This window comes from Rhineura floridana, chromosome 2 (assembly GCF_030035675.1).
Source record: "Rhineura floridana isolate rRhiFlo1 chromosome 2, rRhiFlo1.hap2, whole genome shotgun sequence".
Taxonomy (NCBI): domain Eukaryota; kingdom Metazoa; phylum Chordata; class Lepidosauria; order Squamata; family Rhineuridae; genus Rhineura; species Rhineura floridana.
The window spans coordinates 38,370,702-38,395,400 of NC_084481.1; the positions used below are offsets into that span (position 1 = coordinate 38,370,702).

At 40.5% G+C, this 24,699-nt stretch overlaps 1 protein-coding gene across 4 annotated transcripts in view; it reads left to right on the forward strand.

Annotated features, from left to right (window-relative positions):
- Positions 1–24,339, forward strand: part of SESTD1 (SEC14 and spectrin domain containing 1) — a 78,946-nt gene extending 54,607 nt beyond the window's left edge. For all 4 annotated transcript variants that reach the window (XM_061608317.1, XM_061608320.1, XM_061608318.1 and 1 more), the window contains 9 exons: positions 1,030–1,152; positions 14,707–14,901; positions 15,912–16,026; positions 17,631–17,790; positions 20,103–20,184; positions 20,406–20,528; positions 21,707–21,898; positions 22,925–23,046; positions 23,623–24,339. In XM_061608317.1, coding sequence (XP_061464301.1) covers positions 1,030–1,152; positions 14,707–14,901; positions 15,912–16,026; positions 17,631–17,790; positions 20,103–20,184; positions 20,406–20,528; positions 21,707–21,898; positions 22,925–23,046; positions 23,623–23,752 — 1,242 coding nt within the window. In that variant the 3' untranslated portion in view covers positions 23,753–24,339. The remainder of the gene's footprint in view (positions 1–1,029; positions 1,153–14,706; positions 14,902–15,911; positions 16,027–17,630; positions 17,791–20,102; positions 20,185–20,405; positions 20,529–21,706; positions 21,899–22,924; positions 23,047–23,622) is intronic.
- The last annotated feature ends 360 nt before the right edge of the window (positions 24,340–24,699 follow it).

Sequence of the window (24,699 nt, forward strand, 5' to 3'; positions counted from 1 at the left end):
GTGGTTGCTGCTTACTGGAAGGTAGAGGAGGAGGAGCAAAGGAGTGATGAGGTCAGCATGGTGCAAATGCACCTGCAGGAGCACTGGATTGGCTCCACCAGTGCATTTGACCGATCAGAGGTAAGGTGAGCACCACCACTCCACCACTCTTTTGGCTACCACACCAGTGCCAACCCTTAGAATTGCCTGAAGAAGTTCTTGGGCTAGCAGCCTTTACCTTCCATTCACTTTTCCATAGATAGGAGATTCATCCTGCTTTTTGTTAGTGAACTACTGTGTTTCCTCCTAAACACCTTTATCTCTTACTTTTCACTTGATGTGAAGCTGATAGTTCTCATTTTCTGTTAGTATACATATAGGCTGGATCCAAAAGGACCCTTTAAGCTTATGTATTGCAGTCCTGCCTGTAGTGAGGCAGGATCCACCATTTGAAAACCAGTTCTGACAAATACTCATCCAGCCCCATCTGTTTTATATTAACACCTGCAGTGTAAGACTTCTGTTAAAAAACTTGAATGAAAATAGCAGTCTGTAATAAAAAAGCAACAAAGAGTATACATATACTGATGATTATTCCTAAGCTCACAGTCAGGTGCTGTAATTCCACAAGTAAGAACAAGGTAGTTTTCACTAGAGAAGTAAAAGAAGTCCCTCCCCCCTTTTTTCTGAAGAAGCCAGCTTGTTATCTTAGCTGCTAATACATATATGAATTGACAAAACAGTGAATATGCCAGATATCTTCATGCTTCTGTTTCTAATGTGAGATGATATATTATTAAGGTTTACAAAGAAAACTTTCTTCAAAAAAAAAGCATTGAGAAATGTTTAATCAGCCTTGCTGGATCTGCTTCCCTCTGTACTTAGAGGAAATAATGGCCCCTGCTGCCCTTATTTGTCTCGAGGCAGAGACCGTATTTGTATTAAAATGAACATTTTTAGAAGCAAAATTTAAATAATTCTTTAAAATCTGTCTAGATTGCTTTGGTTTAATTATCTGCTGTGGTGAAAATGTTGCTGTTTGATCAACAGGTAGTGAACTGGCTTGAAGGACCTGGTTCAGAACAGCTTAAAACCCAGTGGGGGATAGGTGATTCAATTAGAGCTTCACAAGCTTTGCAACAGAAACATGAAGAGATTGAAAGTCAACACAGTGTGAGTTTTCATTTTCCCATGGAAATTACTGCATGATTGTTCTTATATGTAATTCATTATGTGCAACATTTTCAAGTGACATTTTTTCTAGTGAATTTTAGACAGTGATTTATGAGTTATAAAACTCTGCACCTATTGTTCTGCAACGGACTGTGTTGGTGACCTCAATGATAGTTAATTAAATTCTAATGTCATGGTAGTATACTAATTTTTAAAAAAGAAAGAAGAGTGATTGTATTTATAATGAGATTGAAAACACAAAAAGGAAGCATTGATTTAGGAGTAAACATATGTAGGTTTTTTTTCTGGGAACTGCTTTATTGTAACTAACGCTAAGTTTAAAATCGTATACAATCTTGGAGCATAGGTTGTTTCATGATTGGCAAATGAAGATCTATTTAACATCTATATGAAGCCGCTGGGGGCAATCATCAGGAGATTTGGGCTGCAGTGTCATCAATATGCGGATGACACTCAGCTCTATCTCTCGTTTAAATCTTCACCAGAGTTGTCTGTGGAGACCTTGTCCAAGTGCCTGGAATCCGTGAGTGGATGGATGGGAAGGAACAAGCTGAAGTTGAACCCTGATAAGACCGAGGTACTACTTGTGGGGGACAAGAGAAGGTTGGGCGACATTGACCTGAAGTTCAACAGGGTGAGTCTACCCCTAAAGGACCAGGTCCGCAGCCTTGGGGTTGTGCTTGATTCCAGGCTGTCCATGGAGGCTCAGATTTCGGCAGTGAGCCGGGCAGCCTGGTACCAACTACACCTCATACGAAGGCTGCAACCCTACCTTCCTGTTCACCAGCTCCCACTAGTGGTACACGCCCTGGTCACCTCTCGTTTGGACTACTGTAATGCGCTCTACGTGGGGATACCCTTGAAAACTGTCCGGAAATTACAACTGATACAAAATGAGGCGGCTCGACTACTTACGAATAGTCGCCGCCGAGATCACATCACACCAGTGTTGTTCGACCTACACTGGCTACCAGTTGTTTTCCGAGCCCAATTCAAGGTGTTGGTATTGACCTTTAAATCCCTACACGGTTCCGGCCCAGTTTATCTCACGGAGCGCCTTCAACGCCACCAATTATGCCGCCCGACAAGATCGGCCACACAGGGCCTTCTCTCAATCCCGCCAACAAAAACAGCCAGATTGGCGGGTACAAGAGAGAGGGCATTCTCAGTGGCAGCCCCCACTCTTTGGAACTCCCTCCCACAAGATCTCCGGCACGCCTCTTCTTTAAATGTGTTTCGGAAAGCCTTAAAGACCTGGCTCTTTCAGCAGGCCTTCGGGGTATCTGGGGAGGGTTAATTGTTATAACTGAAATGCCTCCTGCCCAGTTTTAATATTGTTGCTGCAGATGTGTTGTTTTTATATTGTATTACTGTATTTTATCAATTGTATTTTAACAATTTTGTAAGTCGCCTAGAGTGGCCATTGGCCAGATAGGCGATGAAGAAATTAAATTTATTATTATTATTATTATTATTATCTTGTTTTTCAGGAATTAAAGCATTCAGAGCATAAAACATTTTGGAGTCAATGTAAATTGAATGGAGAATTGGAGGAGTGCAAATCAGACCATTGCCCACATTCAAAAGACATAATGTACACACATTAGGAGGATGTAGGAATTGCATTCATTCTCCTGTCAATGTGTATCACTTCCAGGTTGTGTTGGATGATATGAATATTGCACACAATGACCCCTGAACGTTCATAGTCTTACACTGAAGTAAATGCATAGCATCTGGGAAATGTGTGATATACCATGTTAGTATCCAGTATTCTTCATATATCCCAACATATTTTCACTGAGCAATATATACAAAATACCCTACTAGTGCTATTTATTCATTCTTCACACCATCCAACGAATGTGCTTGATGACTGGTTTTCACACACACTCAACCTAAAAAGGTGATACCCAATGGTTAACCAAAATGTCTTAAAAGAAAAAAGAAATAATTTTAAACACTCTTAACGTACTGCTGCTTTTTTGTTTCATGCTCTGCATGTCATAATAGATATCACAGCATGAAATAATGAAGATCTGAGATATGCATTTCTCATTATTATTGTGGGTCATCCTTCCTGCCATAACAAGTTTCTAGAGAGTAGCACTGAATGATTGTGACTTAGCCCCCTAGCAGTTATGTTGTGGGTACCGCAGGACGCTCTTCTGTCCCCAGCTATTTAATATCTATATGAAGTTGTTGGGAGTGGTCATTAGGAGTTTGGGAGGGGTGTGTGAAGTGTCAGCTGTATACTGATGACATTCAGCTTTTGTTTCTCCTTTATATCTGAGTCAGAATTGGCCATTCACAACCTGGGCCAGTGCCAGGTGCAATGATGGGCTGGATGAGGGCCAGTAAACTGAAGCTGAATCCTAATAACAGTGAGGCACTGCGTGTGGACAGCTCCCAGGTCCAGTACTGGAAAATCTGCCTGTTCTAGATGACGTTGCACTCCCTCTGAAAGGACAGGTGTACAGTTTGGGGGTAAACTTGGACCCATCTCTGTCAGTGGAGAACCAAGTTTTCTCAGTGGCATGCCGCACCTACTATTCTCTGACTACGACCATTCCTGGATAGGGACAGAGTACCACTATGATCTGTGTGTCAGTAACCTCCTTATTGGATTACTGTAATTTGTTCTGTTGGATTGCCCTTAGGTAGTTCTGGAAGCTGCAGCTGGTGTAGAATACCGCAGCTAGATTACTCAGTGGAGCTTCCTATGGCACACATATAACACTGGTGCTAAGGGTTCTGCACTGGCTGCCAGTTTGGCTGCTGAGCCAAGTTTAAGGTGTCAGGTCTTACCAGTAAGGCCCCAAACAGCTTGGGATCAGCCCAGGTTGTCTCTAAGACTGCCTTTTCCCATATAGGCTACCCATCTACAGGTGGGGCTCTCTTAACTGAACCTATTGAGGTTTTGGCAGGGGTTTGAAGGAGAGCCTCTTTCTTTGTGGCACCCATGCTGTGGAATCAGCTCCTTATGGAGATCACACAAGCTCCAATGATGGGGTCCTTTCATAGACAGCAAAAGGTCTTTCTGCTTATCCACGTGTTTATTGATTGTTGATACTGAGTTTTTTTTTTTGCTCTGGCTGCTGTCGTTGATACAGCTCGAGGATGTGGACAAGGTGCTTGGACAGGTGCGGGCGACCACTTCTGCTCTGGATCCTTGCCCCTCGTGGCTAATAAAAGCTAGCAGGAATGGAACAGCCGGATGGGCCAAGGAGGTGATCAATGCCTCTTTACGAGAGGAGTGGTACCACCCTGCCTGAAACAGGCGGTGGTGAGACCGCTCCTAAAAAAACCCTCCTTGGACCCTGAAAACCTTGACAACTATAGACCGGTAGCAAATGTTCCATTCCTGGGCAAGGTTCTAGAGCGTGTGGTCGCTCGCCAGCTCCAGGCTCTCTTGGATGAAACTGATTATCTGGATCCATTTCAATCGGGCTTTCAGCCGGGGTTTGGTACAGAAACAGCCTTGGTCGCCCTGTATGATGACCTCTGTCGGCAGAAAGACAGAGGGAGTGTAACTCTGTTGGTTCTCCTTGATCTCTCAGTGGCTTTTGATACCATCGACCATGGTATCCTTCTGGGGCGACTTGCGGACTTAGGAGTGGGAGGCACTGCTTAGCAGTGGCTGTGCTCCTACCTCGAGAATCGTCTCCAGAAGGTGGTGCTTGGGGAGCATTGCTCGAGTCCCTGGGTACTCCAATATGGGGTCCCGCAGGGTTCAGTTCTGTCCCCCATGCTCTTTAATATCTATATGAAGCCGCTGGGTGATGTCATTAGGAGATTTGGAGTGCGTTTCCAGCAATATGCTGATGATACGCAGCTCTACTTCTCCTTTTCATCTTCTTCAGGTGAGGCTGTCAATGTACTAAACCGCTGCCTGGCCGCAATAATGGACTGGATGAGAGCTAATAAACTGAGACTCAATCCTGACAAGACTGAGATGCTGTTGGTGGGGGGGGCTCTCTGCCCAGATGGTTGATGTCCGACCTACCCTAGATGGGGTTACACTCCCCCTAAAGGAGCAGGTCCGTAGTTTGGGGGTCTTATTAGATCCGCTCCTGTCACTGGAGGCTCAGGTAGCCTCGGTGGCACGGAATGCGTTCTACCAGCTTCGGCTGGTAGCCCAACTACGACCCTATCTGGACAGGGAGAACCTCGCCACAGTTATCCATGCTCTGGTAACCTCTAGATTGGACTACTGTAATGCACTCTACGTAGGGTTACCTTTGAAGATGGTTCGGAAACTTCAGCTGGTGCAGAATGCTGCGGCCAGAGTTCTTACTTGGACTAAAAAATCTGACCATATAACACCTGTCCTGGCCCAACTGCACTGGCTACCAATATGTTTCCGGGCCAGATTCAAAGTGTTGGTTCTTACCTATAAAGCCCTTAATGGCATTGGACCGCAATACCTGGTGGAACACCTCTCCCGCTATGTACCTACCCGCTCGCTACGCTCGACGTCGAAGGCCCTTCTCCGGGTCCCAACTCATAGGGAGGCCCGGAGAGTAATAACTAGATCTAGGGCCTTCTCAGTGGTGGCCCCCAAATTATGGAATGCCCTCCCTGACGAGATACGCCTGGCACCTTCTTTGTTATCTTTTCGGCGCCTCTACCTCTTTGCCCAGGCATTTTAATTTTAATTGTAATTTTATTTTAATCTTTGTCTTAACCTTGCTTTTAAAATGTTTTTATAGTTGTATTGTACCCACATTCACCTGTATTTAATGTGGTTTTATCCTGTTGTACACCGCCCTGAGAGCTTGTTGCTAAAGGGCGGTCTAAAAGTACAATAAATAAATAAAATAAATAAATAAATATAGCTATTTGAATGTTTTAAACTATTAAGTTTAGTGATTTCATATATGTTCTGAACTGCTTTAACATTTATAAATGAAGAGTGATGTAGATATATTTAATTTTAATGAGGCAAAAGATGTTAAAGTAATACATGCCAAATGGTCCCACACTTATCTACATGGGTTGGGATCCTGTGGTCCTCCAGATGTTGTTGGGCTCCAGCTCCCATCAGCCCCAGTCAGCATGACCAATGGTTAGGGATGGTGGGAGCTGTAGTCAAACAACATCTAGAGGACTATTTAGGCCCCATCGCTGCCCTAGGCAGAGCTTATTGTTTGCAAACAGTGTTTTTCATGCTATCTTTTTCCTCCATTTTTCTAGGAAAGTTTTGTATATTCTTAAGCCGAGAGAGCTAGGTTCAAGCCAAACAAAAATCTCTTATTATATAGCTTGATTGTTCTTTATGATCTCTCTGCATATCCGTATATAATGTTCTAAAGCTGAGCATGGTTTGAAATTGGTTTGTAAACCATTGTTTGGAGACCCTATTCTGGGTGCCCTGTCTTCAAAGGTTAGGTGGGTGGAGATAGGACTTATTTCTGATGGTGCTCCAGTTGTGGAATACCTCCCAGGCTATGGTGTCTGCTTATTAACTTCTAGGTGTCAGGTTAAGACTCTCTTGAACTTTTAATGAATGATGTATTATCTTTACACACACACCCAACTGCTTTACTGCTGTCTTGTATTGCTGCCACTGTGTTAAGGATCCTTGTTTGAAATTGACGTAATTTATTAATTGTTTTATATATTGATAGTCTATTTTATTTCCTGTATTTTGGTATTAAGGTTACATTTTATTTTGTAAAATTTCAGTTTAAAAGTGTAAATATAATTTATTCAAATAAATAAAAACATAATGCAGTTATTGCTGACTATAACTTGCCTCATTCAAATGTCCCAGCAAGCTAACTAAGAAGGAAGGAGTGGAAATGCAAAGGGAGAGGAGAAAGCCTGTGGTGTATATTCCTGCTAACATTAGATGTGAATTCGACCTCTGATTCAGAATTTGTCCCTTTAAAAAAAAGGCCCTCAGAGAAAGTAAATGGTAGTGGTATACTGCTGGTATGAATCGCCTTGGTTGAGGCACTACCCACCTGTTGAAGCCCAGTCATTTCACAGTGACTAGAAAACATTTTACAGTCTACAGCAACCAGGTGGTTCCTTTTTGTTTAATCACCTGGTTTCTAACTTGCTTGTTGAGGTGCTGGATGGAAAGGAGCTTCATGGCCAACAGATAAAGGAAAGAAATTTGGCATCATGAATAGAAATTTGAATTACTTAGGGATAATATAGCAGTAGTATCTCCAGTTTCTGAGCCTGTATAGCCAATATCAATATTTTCCTGCTTACCTTGCACCTTATTTGCTCTCCTCTGGAATGAAGTGATTAAACTACTTCTGAAATCCCAGCGTCAGTTTGTTCTTGGTACTTTGCCATAACAAAGAGATTGAAGTTTCCACTATATCCTTGCCCTTTTGAAGTAGTAGCTTTTCATGAGGCCCAATGCATTCCAGACAGGTTCTTTTAGCAGACAATCTCCCCTGTGGCCACAGTTGATCCCCTCTGTTTGTTCAACCCTTACATCAGGGGTTACAACCCTTTTTTGCCCCGAGGGTCACATTCACCCTATGCCAACTCTCTGGGGGCCACATAATAGCATGGGGTGTGGCGAAAGTAGATGAAACTACTCCCACACTCTTACATATATGCACATAGGACACACAGTCCCTCCTTCCCAGCTGATCCATTCAGATGTGCTGAGGAAGGTTAGCACTCCTCTTTGCTCAACAGATACTCAATCTGATGATGGGAAGGGGGTAGTTTGCATCCCCATCAGGGCACTGAGCAGGGTGGAGACCCAGTGCTGAGTCTCCACTATCACCAAAATTGGTGAGGTCTTCTAGGGCCAGAAAAAAATATTTTGGGGGGCATAATCTGACCTCCAGGCCAAGAATTTTTATTTTACCTATTAAATTTATATCCCACCTTTCTTCTCTAAGATGCTCAGGGAGATAACCAGCCCTGCCCTGTATCAACCAAGGAGAGTCTGATTTGGTCCACAAATAGATCCAGCTCATTGATTTAATCAACATTCAATCTATGCTCAAGCATTTAAGTGGACTTCTTTGTTAGCTTGGTTAATTAATAACATTGCTTTAGATAGTGTGTTGCATCCAAAATCTTGTACTTTTGAACATTTAACTTTACGTTAACTTCATTTATTTTTATAAGCCATTTCTTAGGATTATGTCAACCTCTAGCATTGCATTTCAGCATGACCATGAGCACAGTGTTTGTGGCCCTCTCTTTTTGCTCTTTTGGAACAAGATTGTCAAGATAGCTACATACATGGCTACAAAATTTCATATTAATAAGCAGGAAGGGCATTGCCTTCAAGACTTTTTGCCACCTAGTAGCAAAACTCTGGGATTTGTGTCTAGATCATAACATTACACCAGAACTATGCATGTTGTGGCTCTGCACATATTAGTAGCAGGTACACTGAGGCCAATACTTCATAAAAATGCTTGAAATAAAAAACACTAAAAGTCACACAAGAAAAGCATGAAGAGACAGTGCAACAGATTAAAAACTAGAATTAAAATTAAAACAACACAAACTGGTTGTTGAACTGTTGGCTAAATAAAACTGTGTTAGCTAGATAGCAGAAAGTCAAAAGGGAAGGGTCCAGACTATAAATATGAAGGCCCGGGGTAGGGGGACTGAAAAATTGGGGAAGGAACCCACATGTGTTTTTCTTTTTCCCCAAAGCCTTTTTCTGTGTTTTCCACCCAAAACCCCCACACTTTTTTGGTGTTTTTCCAGGCCTTCACATCTCTAGTCCAGACAAACCTCTTCTAGAACAGAATTTCAGAACTGGAGTGCAGAAAAGGTCCTCCCACATGTTCGAGCCAACCTAGCCCTAGCCTGTGGTGGGATGCAAAGAAGGGTGTCTCCATCAGATCTCAGAATATGAGCAGGATGGTGTGGAAGGAGGTGGTCTTTTAACTACTCTGGCAGCACTCTCTCTCTCTCTCTCTCTCTCTCTCTCTCTCTCTCTCTCCCCCCCCCCATGCTAGCAAACACAACTCCATTATGGCCTGCTAGCCTTGATTTCCCTCCATTTAGCAGGGGACACCAACTGTTAAATGCTTTTCCATTACCATGACATTATCCTCCACTATGTCTTAAGTATGTTGAATTTGATGTCTGGAGGATCCAGTCCTCATAGGAGCCTCTCAAGCCCTCTAAGAGGTGTTCTTGGACACAATAAAATCAGAATATACTGTACAAAAAAATTGACTTGCTTTTTGTCCAGATACAGTTTGTTACACTGTGTAATTCTTTACATTCTCATAGTGCTACATCCTGCACTTTAAATGTAGAGGATTAGCTATCTCCTTGGAATATCCTGTTCTTACCACTTGATTAATCAAGGGTCTTCAGAATCCTGTCAAGCAACTTACCAGAGTGTATAGCTTGTTCCTGGTGCTACTGCAGTGAATACATAAGAAGTGTGAAACTACTGTGTCTTACGACTTGATTCAGAACTGCCTTACATCGTGACATTCCTTTCTTGTGTGTGCATTAGGACTAAGCTGTACCGCTCCCAGGCTTTGAATTTTGGTGTGATTTCTGATTTCCATCTTGCCCAAGATGTTCTTCCTGTTTGGTCTTATCACACACACACCCATGTATCTATAGGACAACAGGGTCTGCATAATTTAGATGTTGCAGAGCATTCATGCTTTACCAAGATATGATACCGTGGCAGTTGCAGCTTGTCTTTCACCAAGGGGCTTATTTCACAACTGAGTCCAGAGTGGCCTCTTAGTCCCTGTCTTTACATTTGTTTGAAATGTGTTTCAAGATAGCTTTGGCAGAGCAATTCTGCATTGTCTGCCTTGCTGAGGATACCAGCACTTTCCTTCAGATATGTTGACTAACCAATTACCCATATTTGGGACTGCATGGAGACTATGAAGAAGAAATACATGTTGCTTCCCTGAAATTTACTTTTTTTTCAAGTGGCCATCTGTGAAATTGCACAAATTAGTCTCATAAGGAAATGTGTGAGGGCACTTCTTCCACCCTTCAGGGGATGGGCAGATGATAATAAATCTCAGTGAGGGAGGAGAGGAGGCACAGCTCATGAATGATCCCAGAGGTGGCTCTGCATTGTGCAGGACCCATATGTGGAATTGCTCAGGTGATCAGACAGAAAAAATCAATGACGAGTAAACCTGTTTTTTTTTTCTGGCATGAAATCCTTATACAAATTATTGGCTTCGCAGAATTTAGTAAGTCTTTGTCCTGCTTCATTTCTGTCTCCTAAGCCCCATTTCCCCACAATTCCCAGTTCTTCTCTGTTCCCTACTTTTGCATTCCAGTCCCCCATGATTATCATTACATCTTGTTTTGGTGTGTGATAAATTTCCTCCTGTACTTCTACATAAAATCTTTCCATTTCCTCTTCTTTTGCATTTGCCGTTGGAGCGTAGACTTTGATTATGGTTATGTTAATAGGTTTCCCATTTAATCTCATTGATATCACTCGCTCAGACCCTGCGTTGTAGCTCCTAATTGCTTTTGCTACATCACTTCTCACTATTAAAGCAACCTCGTATCTTCTTAATTTCTCATTTCCTGCATAAAATATTTTGTAGTTGCCTGATTGAAAATGTCCCATTTCCGTCCATTTTTATTCACTCACACTAAGTTTTGTAATGTTGATATGTTCCATTTCTTGCTTGACAATTTCTAACTTTCCTTGGTTCATGCTTCTCAAATTCCATGTTCCTATTGTGTGCGTTGTACAACTCTGGACTCTCCTTTTGCATCTGTGCGCATCAGCCTCTGGGCTTCCTTTCAGCTTTGACCCAGCTGCGTCATTAGTCACAGCACTACTCGTGCTTGTCCTTTGTTCTTCCCCAGTAGCTCGGTGAGTGCCTTTAACCTGGGAGTCTCATCTTCTAGCACTATCTCGTGTTGCATTTTGGATACTCTGTTCATAGGGGTTTTGTGGTAAGAGGTATTCAGAGGTGGTTTACCATTCCCTTCCTCTGAGTTTGGATGCATCTTAGTCTGGTGTCTCAGCTTTGACCATTCCACCTTGGGTGCCCCTGCTAGTAATCTAGCCTCTTGATCTAGACTCCTGATGGCATTGCTCTCAGCTTCTTCAACACTCTCAAACCTTCTCACCACGTTAAGGTGTGCATCCTAAAGGGGGATTATTCAATAATAATTCAAGAATAAAAACCTTGATTTGGAGCTCAAGATATACTGTAAAATCTAGTTGTGTTCTTGAACTTTGCACATCTTTGATTGCATTAGATAAAGGGACCAATGGTAGTTTCCATTTGGCTTTGGTTGTTCAGTGCTGATTTCATAGGATACTTCATGAATAATTATTGTAATTTTTGTAAGTGTCTCAGTCGCATTTCGCAAATTGATTCTGGAACAAAGACAAGAAAATAGGATGTGTTACATTTCATGTTTTCTGGCTATCTAAATGGACTATTTGGTTATCTAAGTGGACATTTGTGCCTCTTTTCAAACAGAATTTGTATGTTTGAGTGGATATGCACAAGCATACTTTGGTGTTCTTTCATTACAATCCAAGATGCTGCTGAAGTTTGCCAGGTCTGGAAAAGTGCTTCAGGAGCTCAGTAATATTTTTATCTAAGAAAACACAAACATCAGAGAAGCCAAATTCTTCTCTGGCTTAGATTAAAATATGAGCCTGAGAAGACTTCTGAATTTACCCTTCCCATGTAAGCTTGTACACAGCAAAACTGCTGCTGGGAGGCAAATGCCTATACCCCACATGGGATTATTTTGCTCCCAGGTCCTCTGCAGGGGATGGATATTATTCAGATCAGTGCTATGCTAAAACGGGTTGAACCACAATTTCATTTAGGGTGGTGGGAACCATACATTCTCTCAGGGAGGCAACCAGCTCCAAGGTCCAAATTAATAATCCAGATCTGCCTGCTTTCAATAGACAGGAGATCAAGGATCTAGAGGGAAGGTAGTAGACCTCAAACATCCATGCGAGTTGCCAACATTCATGCTGCAAAAACTTGAAAGGTATATGTAAAAACTTGATCAGGTGGTGTATTGGCTACATCCATTTCTGACTGACATAACCATTTAAGCAGATATGAACAATTTTTTCTGCAAAATGTAATTTGCAGTTCACAGTGGACTCCTGTTTGAAAAGGGTCTCTAACCATTTGAAAGAGCTCCACTGACTGACATCCCTACAGCAGATGATGTGGGGAAATAAGCTTTTCTTCGCCGACACACAGCGATCTCTCTTCAGTAGCATTTGTTTGTAGAGGTTTTTTTAACCAGTTATGCTCTAGTTGTCCACCCAACAATTTTCTTATCCTCAGTATACCAAGGAGCTAAGAAGGTTCTATAGTTTGCTTCCAAACATCCTTTCCTAATCGTACTGATGGTCTAGGTCACCACATTCCAAAGGGAAACAGTAGATTCACTGGCCTCATCTCCAGGAAAGTCCCCTTGAAACAGACCTCCCACACCTATAGAGATCTGAGGCAGCATGTGTAGTAAAAGTGATAAGAAAGTTAAAAAGTTAGAAATAACTTTAGTTGCTCCCTTTTTCCTTATGGATTTAAAATGAACATTAGAGGACCACCAGTGGAAGCCTCTGGAACCTCATGAACTTGTAATCAGTTTGAAAGATTCCATTGTAAATAAAGGATTATGAGAATATCGATCAATCTGTCTCTTGCAACCAAATTTGGCAGCGCAGGGCAGCAATTAGAAGTTACTGCCTTTATGTACATAAAAGCTTTTTGAATAAATCTAGTATTTCTTTAATTTGCTATCTCATTGATTTACAAGCTAATTACTTTAACTGTGTTTACGAAAAAGGATTCAGACTTTATTGCAATTGTCATACTACAGATGCCATTTATTCCACTGACATTACGAAATAGCTTAAATACTCATTTAACATTGAGTCATTGCCTTCCCTTCTAGCAAGCCTTCCATAACCTTTTACAGTTCACAGTCATGTTCCCCCATTTAAAAAGGTGATGATATTGCTATTTATTGTCTAGGAACTTCAGTCCATGATTGGATTCGAATCATGCTAGATAATGTATGTGTAAGGCAGGCTTTTATCCAAAGGGTTTGTCTCCAGAATAAGTGACTAGAGAGAACAGAACAGAAAATAAACTAATAAAGTGTATGGAAGTGGTGAAAAGATTTGGAAAGGGAAGCTGAGTCACATAAGCCTCTTATTTATTTATTTGCTATATTCATAGTACTGTATTTCCATAAAATTATCAGGACAGGTAACAAAAACAATGCATCAAATTACACTAAATTAAATAATTTTCAAATATATAATAAAACTTAAAAGCACAGCAACAAAACAATACAATGCAGCCATTGGCCAGTTACAAATTAAGAATGCAAATTATAAGCTTGCTTTAAATAAAAAAGTTTCGGTTGCTCATTTCAATGCAGCACAGGGCACTTGGCAGACTACTCCAAGGAAGTGGTTGTTTCTTGTGTCCACCACTAACTTTCCACTAAACAGTGGGACACAGAGAGAGGCCTCCAAGGCAGGATCCAACCTGGCAGGTGACTCTTAGGGTATCATGTTCTTTGGCCATAAAGGATTTTAAATTCATAAGATGGGCTAGGGGTGCAGCTATATGTAGTAAAGTACAACTCAAAAATGATTGCCTGAAGATCTCTCTTCCCAGGGAATTCTTGGAACTGTAACTCTGTGAGGGGAATAGGGGTCTCCTAACAACTCTCATCACCCTTAACAAACTACAATTCCCAGGATTCTTTGGGAGAAGCCATGACAATTTATAGTGGTATGATATTGCTTTAAGTGTGCAGTGCAGATAGGGCTTTGGACTCAGTTTCAGCAGCAAGTTGTCCTTGAGCAGGATAAATAGTGCACAGCGTGGTCCCCTGTAGAAGTACTTTATTAATAATAAATTAGTAAGATGACTGATGTGCACTCCTGGTAACACTGAAGGAGAAGAGGCAGTGGAAATTCTGTGAAGCTGCAGATAGAGCCTGAACTAGTTTAATATTTGTGTTTGATGTGGTGGAAAAGAAAGTTGCTGGGGGGGCGGGGACAGCGAGAAGAAGTGATGTGACCGACGGAACAAATAGATATGATCAGCGGAATGCATATTGCTGTGTGTTAAATAGATACAAGTTAGTTTAAAAAAGAAAAGACTTTGTCAAATAAAAAAATAGGATATTTCAGTAGAGAACAATTAAGAGCCCAGATAAGAGTATAAGTTTAGTGGATAAATGAAAGGCTAGACTTTTGCAGGAAGACAGGTAAAAAACAGAGGTTCAGATAACTTGATGAGAAAAGAGGACTTGTTGAAAATTGCTCCAAGGTTCTGAGATTGATTTTTACTAAATAACAAAATTACTTTGGTCAGTGGAAAAAGAAATGAAATTTTGGACTTAATTTTGAGACTCGGACTGATCTGTGTACTAATGCTTCTAATGCATTACTGCAAGATAGAAGTATACATAAACTTGCATAAGAAATTGGTTGATCAGGAGTGTGTCTGCGTGCACGATGTCTTAAAAAGAACATTACAAAAATGATAATGCTGATAGTTTTTTGCTCTGCTGGGTTTGCAGGAATGGTTTGCAGTATATGTGGAACTCAATCAACAGATTGCAGCTTTGCTAAATGCTGGGGATGAGGAAGACCTTGTGGAACTGAAAGCATTGCAACAGCAGTTAAGTGATGTTTGTTACCGGCAAGCCAGTCAACTGGAGTTCAGGCAAAATCTGTTACAAGCAGCACTTGATTTCCATGGCGTTGCCCAAGATGTAAGTATATACACACTTACTGACCGTACAGTCTTGCTTTGTGATTATTACTACAGATGGCCAACAGTTCAGCTAGTTTTTCAGGAAGAAACAAAGTCCAAAATATACCAATCCATTTCTGAGGAAGGTCAGTAGCTGAAGCCCTCTGTTTTATGAGCATTTATTGAAGTACTGTAGAAATGATCTGATGTACCTAGCATTTTTGAAAAATTAAATATATAGTCGAAGAGGAGGCTTATTTTAACTGTTCTGAGAGAAGGCATCAGACATCTCATACTACAGAATGTAATGACCATAGTGCTAAGAGTTCTTCAGTGATTCTTGTGTTCATACTTATCTGAAGGTCCCTTTTTCAATTCATATTCAGGGACTGTCAGTTTAAAACACATTTGATGGAGTGCTAAGGCAATTGCTCCGTCAGCACAAGGATTTCTGTATATGTAATGGAACATTCTCCCCCCCCCCACATAGAGGGAAGAGAAGGGTCAAAGTCCATTTGGACAAGTAGAAATCCTTACACTGATCAGATGTGTTAACAGAATATCACCCCTTCTGTTTCTCTTCTTTGTTTATAAGCTCTTTTTCATACTTTCCAGAAGTAGTGAGTTTTCATCTCAAGATCTCCTCATTAAGACCCCTTTCCCCACTTTTGGCCTCTTCCATTCTGTCTGGAACTGAGGCCCTTATTGCTGTCTGCAGAAAAAAAGCCCTGTATTATTGTTAGTTCCCATCTTGATGAGAGGAGACTGGTAGAAAGTGTTGCTGTTAAGGACTTGCATTAGTCTTCTCAGTGAATGCTGCTGTTGGGTGAGGAGCATACTGTCTGCTGGATCCCATTATTCAAGCCATCTGCCTGGGAACTTCCCTACCTCCTAGCCTTTCTCTCCCTTTGCAGATTTTTTTTTTAAAAGTACAGTTCACCCTGCCATTCTTGCAGTACATTCTTGGTGGAATAACCAAATTCACAGATTTTGAGGATAACAGAATGCCTCTTGGGTTGTCTTTTTCAGTTGTCACAGCAACTAGATGGCTTGCTAGGGATGTTGTGTGTTGATGTAGCACCAGCAGATGGGACATCAATTCAGCAAACTCTAAAGCTGCTTGAAGAGAAGTTGAAAAGTGTTGGTAAGCCAAAGATTGTTGAAACACCTAAATCTATACAACAGTGAACAACTTAACTAGAGTAAATTTTAAACTAAAGGATACATTCATTTTACATGTTATCTCTATGTTCAGTTTTGCATGTATCTTTCTAGCCACGAGCCACAAGTCTCTATGCATGCAGAAGAGATTGTGCAAGCCTTGCAGGTCTTTCTTCAGATGTGCAGTCTCCCTCCCTTTCTTTCTCTGGGGATATTTGATATTCCCTTTATTTATTTTTTGAAATGCAATGCAATATGGGGGATGGACACACAAGCCTCACTGAGTTCATAGACCTAGCTTTACAGTTCTTTGGATTATGTCCCCAATCTGGTTTCTTTTACATTGGGCTCAAACAGTGTTAGTACATAAAATCTTAACAGTACTTTAATTTATTTGTATTACAACAAGGAAACATTATAAACTACATCCATGAGTCCTTGACAAGCTACCTGCTTCCAAGATGGAAAACTTCTAAAGCTGTATTAGTGTATTAAATCACGTGTAGGGGATCCATATGTAGCAAGGGCAGCAGGGGCACACCATTAACCCTGTCCCAAGTTCACAAGGCTTGCCAGCATCCATGAGCTGAGCCTGGACATCTGTAGCTGGAAAGCCTACATGCGTAGACATCTACGAGATTTGGAACCCTGTATAATCAGGGTTCCAGCTCCCAAAGCAGTCTACACATGAAAAAGGTCTATGCATGGAGGCTTTACTCTTGTAGACAGCAACGTTCAGTATGTGAACATCATGGACGGTGAAAAGAGCCACATGTCTTCAGGGGCAGGGGCATTAGCACCAGCCTGCTGCCCCTTTTAATCACAGGGATCCCCTTAATGGAATCAACATGTGAAGGTTGCTTATGATAAATAAAGATCTATAATAAGTCTAGACTTGGAAGATTTTGTCAGTACTTGAAAAGCTTTAACAAGAAAATTAATCTCTCTTGTTTTGGAAACGTTTGTTGAAGCTAAACTGGATAATTCAAACAATAATCAAATTTTTAAAAAAGGAAAATTTCAGGATACCTACTGTGTGATTTAGCAGTTCATAAAGTAGGGGTAACACAACATATAAAGCTTCCTTATACCTACTCAGACAATTGATCAGTCTTACTCAGTACTGTCTACTCTTGACTGTCAGTGACTGTCCAAGGTTTCAGGCAAAGGTCTTTCTTAGGCCAGCTATCACTTTTTAAAAAAACTGGTGACATCAGGGATTGAATATGGATTGTTCAGCACGTAAGGTGTGAGCTCTCCCGCTAAGCAATGACCTCTCCCTGTAAGAAATTAAGAATACCATTGCCTGTAAGAAATTATGGATATCTTTAAAATTGGGTGTACCTATGTAACTTAAATACTAATTACTTATATGCTGACACAATTAGAGTTTATTGTCAGCTTTTCATTGGAGCACTAACATTGCTTAAGTTAAATTGCTACAACTTACTTGCACACAGAGGAAAAGAGAATTGGGCAGACATTCATGAGTGGAGAACAATGTCATTTGTTCACATTTGCAACTGCATGGGGGTGGGAAATATACTAGATCTATGAAACAAAGAATTTGGGTTTTTTGTACCTTAGACTTAGGTCTACAAGGTTTGCGTGAAAAAGGTCAAAGTCTTCTTGATCAAATATCTAACCAGGCATATTGGGCTTATGGAAAAGATGTAACCACTGAAAACAAAGAGAATGTTGATCACATCCAGGGAGTGATGGAAGACATGCAGCTCAGGAAGCAAAGGTAATAATTATGGAGCTTGTTGTTGTTGTTATTATGTGCCTTCAAGTCAATTATGACTTATGGCAACCCTATGAATCAGCGACCTCCAAGAGCATCTGTTTTGAACCACCCTGTTCAGATCTTGTAAGTTCAGGTCTGTGGCTTCCTTTATGGAATCAGTCCATCTCTTGTTTGGCCTTCCTCTTTTTCTACTCCCTGCTGTTTTTCCCAGCATTATTGTCTTTTCTAGTGAATCATGTCTTCTCATGATGTGTCCAAAGTATAACCTCAGTTTCATCATTTTAGCTTCTAGTGATAGTTCTGGTTTAATTTGTTTTAACACTCAATTATTTGTCTTTTTTGTAGTCCATGGTATGCGCAAAGCTCTCCTCCAACACCACATTTCAAATGAGTTGATTTTTCTCTTATCCGCTTTTTTCACTGTCCAACTTTCACATCCATACATAGAGATCGGGAATATGATGGTCTGAATGATGCTGACTTTGGTGTCCAGTGATACATCTTTGCATTTGAGGACCTTTTCTAGTTCTCTCACAGCTGCCCTCCCCAGTCCTAGCCTTCTTCTGATTTCTTGAGTATTGTCTCCATTTTGGTTAATGACTGTGCCAAGGTATTGATAATCCTTGACAAGTTTAATTATGGAGCTAGGAGTCCTGAAAAACATCTCTCTTGCTCAGAAGTTTTCTAATTGTGCCATTTTACTTTAAACTTATCATGTGAAAATTCTGTCTAACTTTAGAATTGCTTTCGTTCACTTGATGCCTTTTCATAATTCAAGAACTGCAGTTGTGATGTTCTTTTTAAAGAGAATTTTAAGACCATCATAATGTGCCATGTAGTACTGTACAACAAACCAAAGCATCAGGCTTAAAAAGAATAAGTTAATCATGAAAGAGAATAAGTTAATCATGAACTAAACCCTGATCCTGTTATATCTGAATACTGTGAAAAACTATTCTTTACAAGTTATCCTTAGGATTTTTATATCAGATGACTATCTTCTAGTGCAGCCTTTCCCAACCGGTGTGCCTCCAGATGTTGTTGGACCACAACTCCCGTCTTTCCTGACCGTTGGCAATGCTGGCTGAGGCTGATGGGAGCTGTGGTCCAACAACATCTGGAGGCACACTCGTTGGGAAAGGCTGTTCTAGTGTTTAAATATTAAATCTTTCAGAGACTCAGAGGCTGCTGATTCCAGTCTCCTTTGCCGCCTCCTTTATGAGCAAAACTGAATGCATTTGCTACTGCATGGTAGGAAGCTCTGCTGCTGCTTTGTCTGCGAAGGTCACGCTGAGAAGGGGAGGCATGTGCTGCACTGCACAGCCCAGGAAATAAAAAGGCCAATGTCTTCGCTGCCTTTGCTTTTGCTTTGCAGAGAAATATATCCCATCACAAGGCATCACTTTTGCCAAGGCATTAGGCCTTCAAACCACCTTTCTGGGTTATGCTATTAATTTAGGAAACGTATTCAAGCAAACTGAACAGAATATGGGCAATCGCCCTGAGAAAATTTTAGAGAGGGTGTAGCATAGTATGGCCTAGATAATAAAATATTTAATCTACCTACCTACTCCCTGCCCCCGAGAGATCTTATCACAAGAGTTGCTTCAAATGAGCCTTGGCTTGTATACTCCTCCCCCTCTTACTCTGATACGGTCACAGAGAAGATCAGAAATATTGTTTCTGGTTTTAAACTGAGTTCCCTGCTTATGTCCCAATGTGAAGAGCTCTGGCTTGTTTAAACTATGGTTAGTTCAAAGAAGCCAGGATCAGGAACTGCAGTTTACAGCTTGTTTCAGTCGATGAGTGTTTAGAACTAATCAGAGTTCCCCCAGGTTTTGACATAAAAGGGAACTCTGGTTAATATAAAATCTTCTAGACTCCTCATGGTTGTGCCAGAGGAGGGGAGAGCCCATGAGCCCAAGGCTTGTTAATGTGATGCAAGGTTCACTTTCGGCGGAGAAAAAACAGATTTTGTTTGGCCATAAGCTACAATAAAACTAAACTAACAGTACAAAATAAAATACATGAACAGTACTTGCATTATATCAGAAATATAGGGAAGATGAAACAATTGTTCTACATGTCCATTTTGTTGACCAAGAAATTATAGTGTTTATCAAGGTTTTGGTAATTTTTAAAGCAATTCCTTTTATATATTTTCACGTTAGGTTATAGTAATCCCCCCCCCCAAGCTTTTAGTGGCACATGAAACAAAAAAGAACTGTGGGAGTGCTACCTTACATGCTCGGCAGAACTATTAACACCATGCCCTTTCTGATGTGTTTTGCATATTATTCTGGATTTCACAGATGTGAAGACATGTTAGATGTACGACGATTGAAGATGCTTCAGATGGTTCAGCTCTTTAAATGTGAAGAAGATGCTGCTCAGGTGAGGTTGAACTGCGTATTTTATTATAGCTAGTGTTTATGTAAACTTCATTGAAAGAGGGGGGCAAGTACAAGCTTTGGAAATTGACTGAATAATTTTGAGTTCCTGAGCACCCTGGGATACATTGCAGACCTCTTACTTATTCAATACATCTGTGACAAATTGATTATGCTAGTTGAAATGTTTTCTGTTTTACAGTCTGTTTCTGCTCTTCCCTCTAGGCAGTAGAATGGTTAAGTGAATTATTAGATGCTCTGCTGAAGACCCATATCCGTCTGGGAGATGATGCTCAAGAAACCAAAATTTTGTTGGAAAAGCATCGAAAGTTTGTTGATGTAGCACAGGTATATGAAGGATTTATTCCATTATATAGCAGGCTAGATGGGTCACTAGAAAGCTGCCACTAAGGATTCTTGTCTATTTTTAAAATTAACATTGTCATTTAGACCATTTACTGAGTTTTTCAAGTACAGTTTTGATTGCCAAAAATCTTGGCTAGATCCAACAAGATTATTTTATTGGAACATATCTGAGGGGACAACCACAATCATCTTAAGTGCTTTCATGCATCATAAAATGTACACAGTTCATTTTGAAATGCTTGAATTCACTTCATCTTTGACAAACATGGAACGGTTGTTTCATGTACTCTGGGCAAGTGTGCTGCATGTTCGAGAAGCTGCTTCCCTGATTAGCTAAATTATTAAAATTATTAAATTATTAAATTTAATAAAGGAATTAATGTATTCATATAAGTAACCAGTAAACAGCAAGGCTTTTGTGTTCAGAAACAAGAGGCCAAAAACTTATGCATGATTTTACTAGGCAGACATTATTTGTTGTGCATGTGCACAGAACTCAGAGAGAGGTGTCCCTGTTTCTTGCTCTGGGCTTTTTAGGGGGCACATTCAGCCACTTGCTGTGGCCTTCTGGAAAAGTCTGGTGGAAAGGGACGGAAACCACTCATTCACACAGTCCAAGTTTTTCATGAAGAACAGTGAGTAGGGACAGAAGTAGAGATATGTGCCTTTTTTCTGTTGTGCTCCTTGAGTCATCAGCCATTCACAGCGAACACGGGTGGGAGGATACGGGATCTTTGTGCTGGATCTTTGAGACCTAGACAGGAGTGTTTGCCACAGAGACAGTCACTCGCTGCTGGTGAGCAAGCAAGTTTTTTTTTTTAAAACTGTGGTGGGCTTAGTCAGGGGAACACCTTCGCTGTTCTGAAAGCACTTATGTTGGTTTGCACAGCCAGGGGTGCCAGCCATGAAAGTATCTATACACACCCATACACCCCAACTAGTTTTTTCCAGAGTACGCAAACAAACCAAGAGGGTTAGCTTTCAATTTCCCCCACTTTTGAGAGCTTGGGAAACCAGGCTATATGTTTTTAGAATAAAGAAGTTAAAGGATGCCTTGTGATTTACATTTTAGATACTTTATTTCTTGCAGATGTGTTGCTGTCATTAAATCTGTTTCAAGATTTGAAATTCAGACTTTGCTTCTATTTTTCTTTTTATAGAGTACTTATGATTATGGGAGACAGTTACTACAGGCTACCGTCGTTTTGTGTCAGTCTCTGCGATGCACTTCTAGGTCCTCAGGAGACACACTTCCAAAGCTGAACAGAGTACGGAAACAGTTCACAATAACTTCAGAAGAGCGAGTAACTAGGCTGGAGATGGCTGTTGCTTTCCATTCAAATGCTGAAAAAGTTGGTTGATCCTAATTATGCTATTAACATTGATATAAAAATTTAAAATGTACTTTCTTTCGTTAATACATTTAGTTTGTGAGGTTTTATTACATTTTTCCAGGTTGTTCAGATTTATTAGTACAAATATTAGTACAAATCTTCATACTCTGTCATTATTTGGTGCCTTGATCTTAATGCTTAATTGAAAAGAGGTGAATTCACATGTTCAGTGTGGATTTTTCTTCCTTGTTGCATCCCACTTTCTTACTTCAAGTGAGCTAGGACCAGTCCACACGCAATTAGTTGATTAGTGCTAAAATGGGGCCAGGACTGTCCCACTTCAAATTAAATGTTTTGGCCAGTGTTTTTCTTTAAATCTCCCCACACATACCTATCTCCTGAATAAGATTTCTAGGCTTGAATCCTTTCTCCTAATACCTAGTTTTCTGCATGAACAGGCTATATATGATAGAATATTCAGTCCTATGCTCTTCCATGCAGTCTGAAGTGATGGTCCACAAGCAGTTTTGCTATGCAATCAGCTGTTTGGGTAGATTGGGCCTTAGTAAGTTTACTGAGGGCCAGCATGATCACATGTGAGCTAGTAGCTCATGGATGTTTGCAGTAACAGCTACTGTGTTTTGTAATGGATGTTTTTGGAACTCTGTGATCACCGATGTTGTGTGAAGGCCAAATGTACCATGTGAGTAATACAGAGCTGTAGATATGATAGTGGGGATTTGCACTTTCAAGAAATTCAGTGCATCACTGAAACTCACTGGAATGGAGCCAAAAATTAGATCCAAATGTGTCCTTTTGTTCCTGGAACGAGACCTCCCATAAGTACAAGGTCATCCTTAGATCCAGCCTATAGTCCAGTCTTGTATTTAAGCATTCTGGCAGCTATAGGCAAAAAGAATTGCAGGCTGGCATAGGGGCTACAGAAAAATATTTGACTAGAAAACATAAAAATCTTGCTCTGTTGCTTAAAGGAGTCTGGAAGCTTGTTTTTATCCAGTTTTTCATAATGCCATTTTGTTACAGGTTTTGCAAGAATGCCCAGATCAGCCTGATTTTATAAATGACCAGGAACAATTTGATGAGATTGAAGCTGTTGGAAAATCACTTCTGGATAGATTAACTGTTCCTGTAGTTTATCCTGATGGGTATGTAGCTTATCTGTATGATATGATTCTAAAATGCTTCAGTTTGTAACAGAAGCTGAACTAATTTTAAATATTTGGTGAGGGAACAAACCAATATTGTAGTTGTGTTAGTAAGTTCGGGAAAAGAAAGTAGAATAGGTCAGATACCGCTCTAGCAATCAGTAAAATATTTAAGAAAATCTAACTTCTTTAAAGTTGTCTTTCTGTGCCTTCAAGAGGTGTATTTAATGGAGATGCATGCCCACTTCTTAGAAGCATGTCTACTTCTATGAAGTCACTTCATAGAGTAGAATTTAAATGAATAAATGCAATGTTTATTGTTAATTTCAAGGGAAGGCTGCACCAAACAAGTCACATTAGTTTGAATATAAGATGATGAGAATCACATATAAAAATAATGGTGGTGTAGCATATTAATCACTCGGGACTCGGACCCCATCTAAGACATCTAGGACTAGCCAGGTGCAGCTTAAAGCAACCGTGTTTTTAATTTTTATTATATTTGTATAAACTGAGAACAAATCCATCTGCAGAGCAGGACTACTTATTAAAGTTGTTTGTTTTTCTTTGTTTTAGTACTGAGCAGTACTTTGGAGGCCTGAGTGATATGGCTTCTGCAGCTGAACCCATTAGAGAGAAGATAAAGCTAGTTTGTCTCAAAAAACAGCAGCTGAGGCAACCAGAAATCTGTATCACAGAGAGCTAATAGCCTCCATTTGCCAGTTCATAAGATGTCTCTTCGTTACCCAGCATGTCATCTGCATTCTACGCCTGCCATAACACGTTAAAATGCATTTCTACAGCTGTTATAAAAATCTCGTCCTTCTTGAAGTAAAACTTACTTGACATCTTAACCATGTATTTCTACCAAGCCATAATTATTTAACATGCTGTGAAACCATTGACTTCAAATATTATCAAAAGGAACTGAAAATATTGCACTGAACCCTTTGCTCTGAAGCTTTACCCCAACCTGTCAGGTGCTTCTTTGCTTAAGCAACTGATGCAAGCTTTGAATGGTGCTAATAAGTACAAGTTCCTCAGAGAATAGTAATTCTCATTATTCTCCAGCTGATGTAGTATTTTTAGGCTGTAGGCAAGCTATCTGTTGTTCAGACAGTGGTGACCCTATAGTTTTAATTTGTATTACTTTTTAAATTGTCCTTTTTATTGTGCCAATATACATCCTGCCCATCAAATCTTTGAAATTCACTATAGTTGTTTCCCCCCCCTTTGTATGGATAATGTATTGAGAGCTGTTTTGTGCTTAATAAAATCCATCTTTTAAAAATCTGACAGCCTTTATGCAAGCCTGTATTTCCTAATGTGTAGGAGAATTTCATCAGTAGAAGTGGGAAGACTAGGTCTTTCCTTTACCTCCTAACTTTGGAACTATTCTTCCTATCTGTTTCTCTCTTATGATGTGAAAGGGATGCACATTTTAGATCATGGGGCGGAGAGGAGAATGTCTTAATAGTTGAGACTAGAAGGCAGCCAGCAAGCAAAGCATTTCTTCAGTTGACCAAGTTCAAAATCTGAGGCAAGCGGACATGGTGAAACAGTTTTGGTGTTCAGCTTCCTCCTGTCTTCATGAGAGATGTGGCAAACAATATACAACTTTTCTCTGCAAATGGGAGTGGGTGGGTGGGCAGG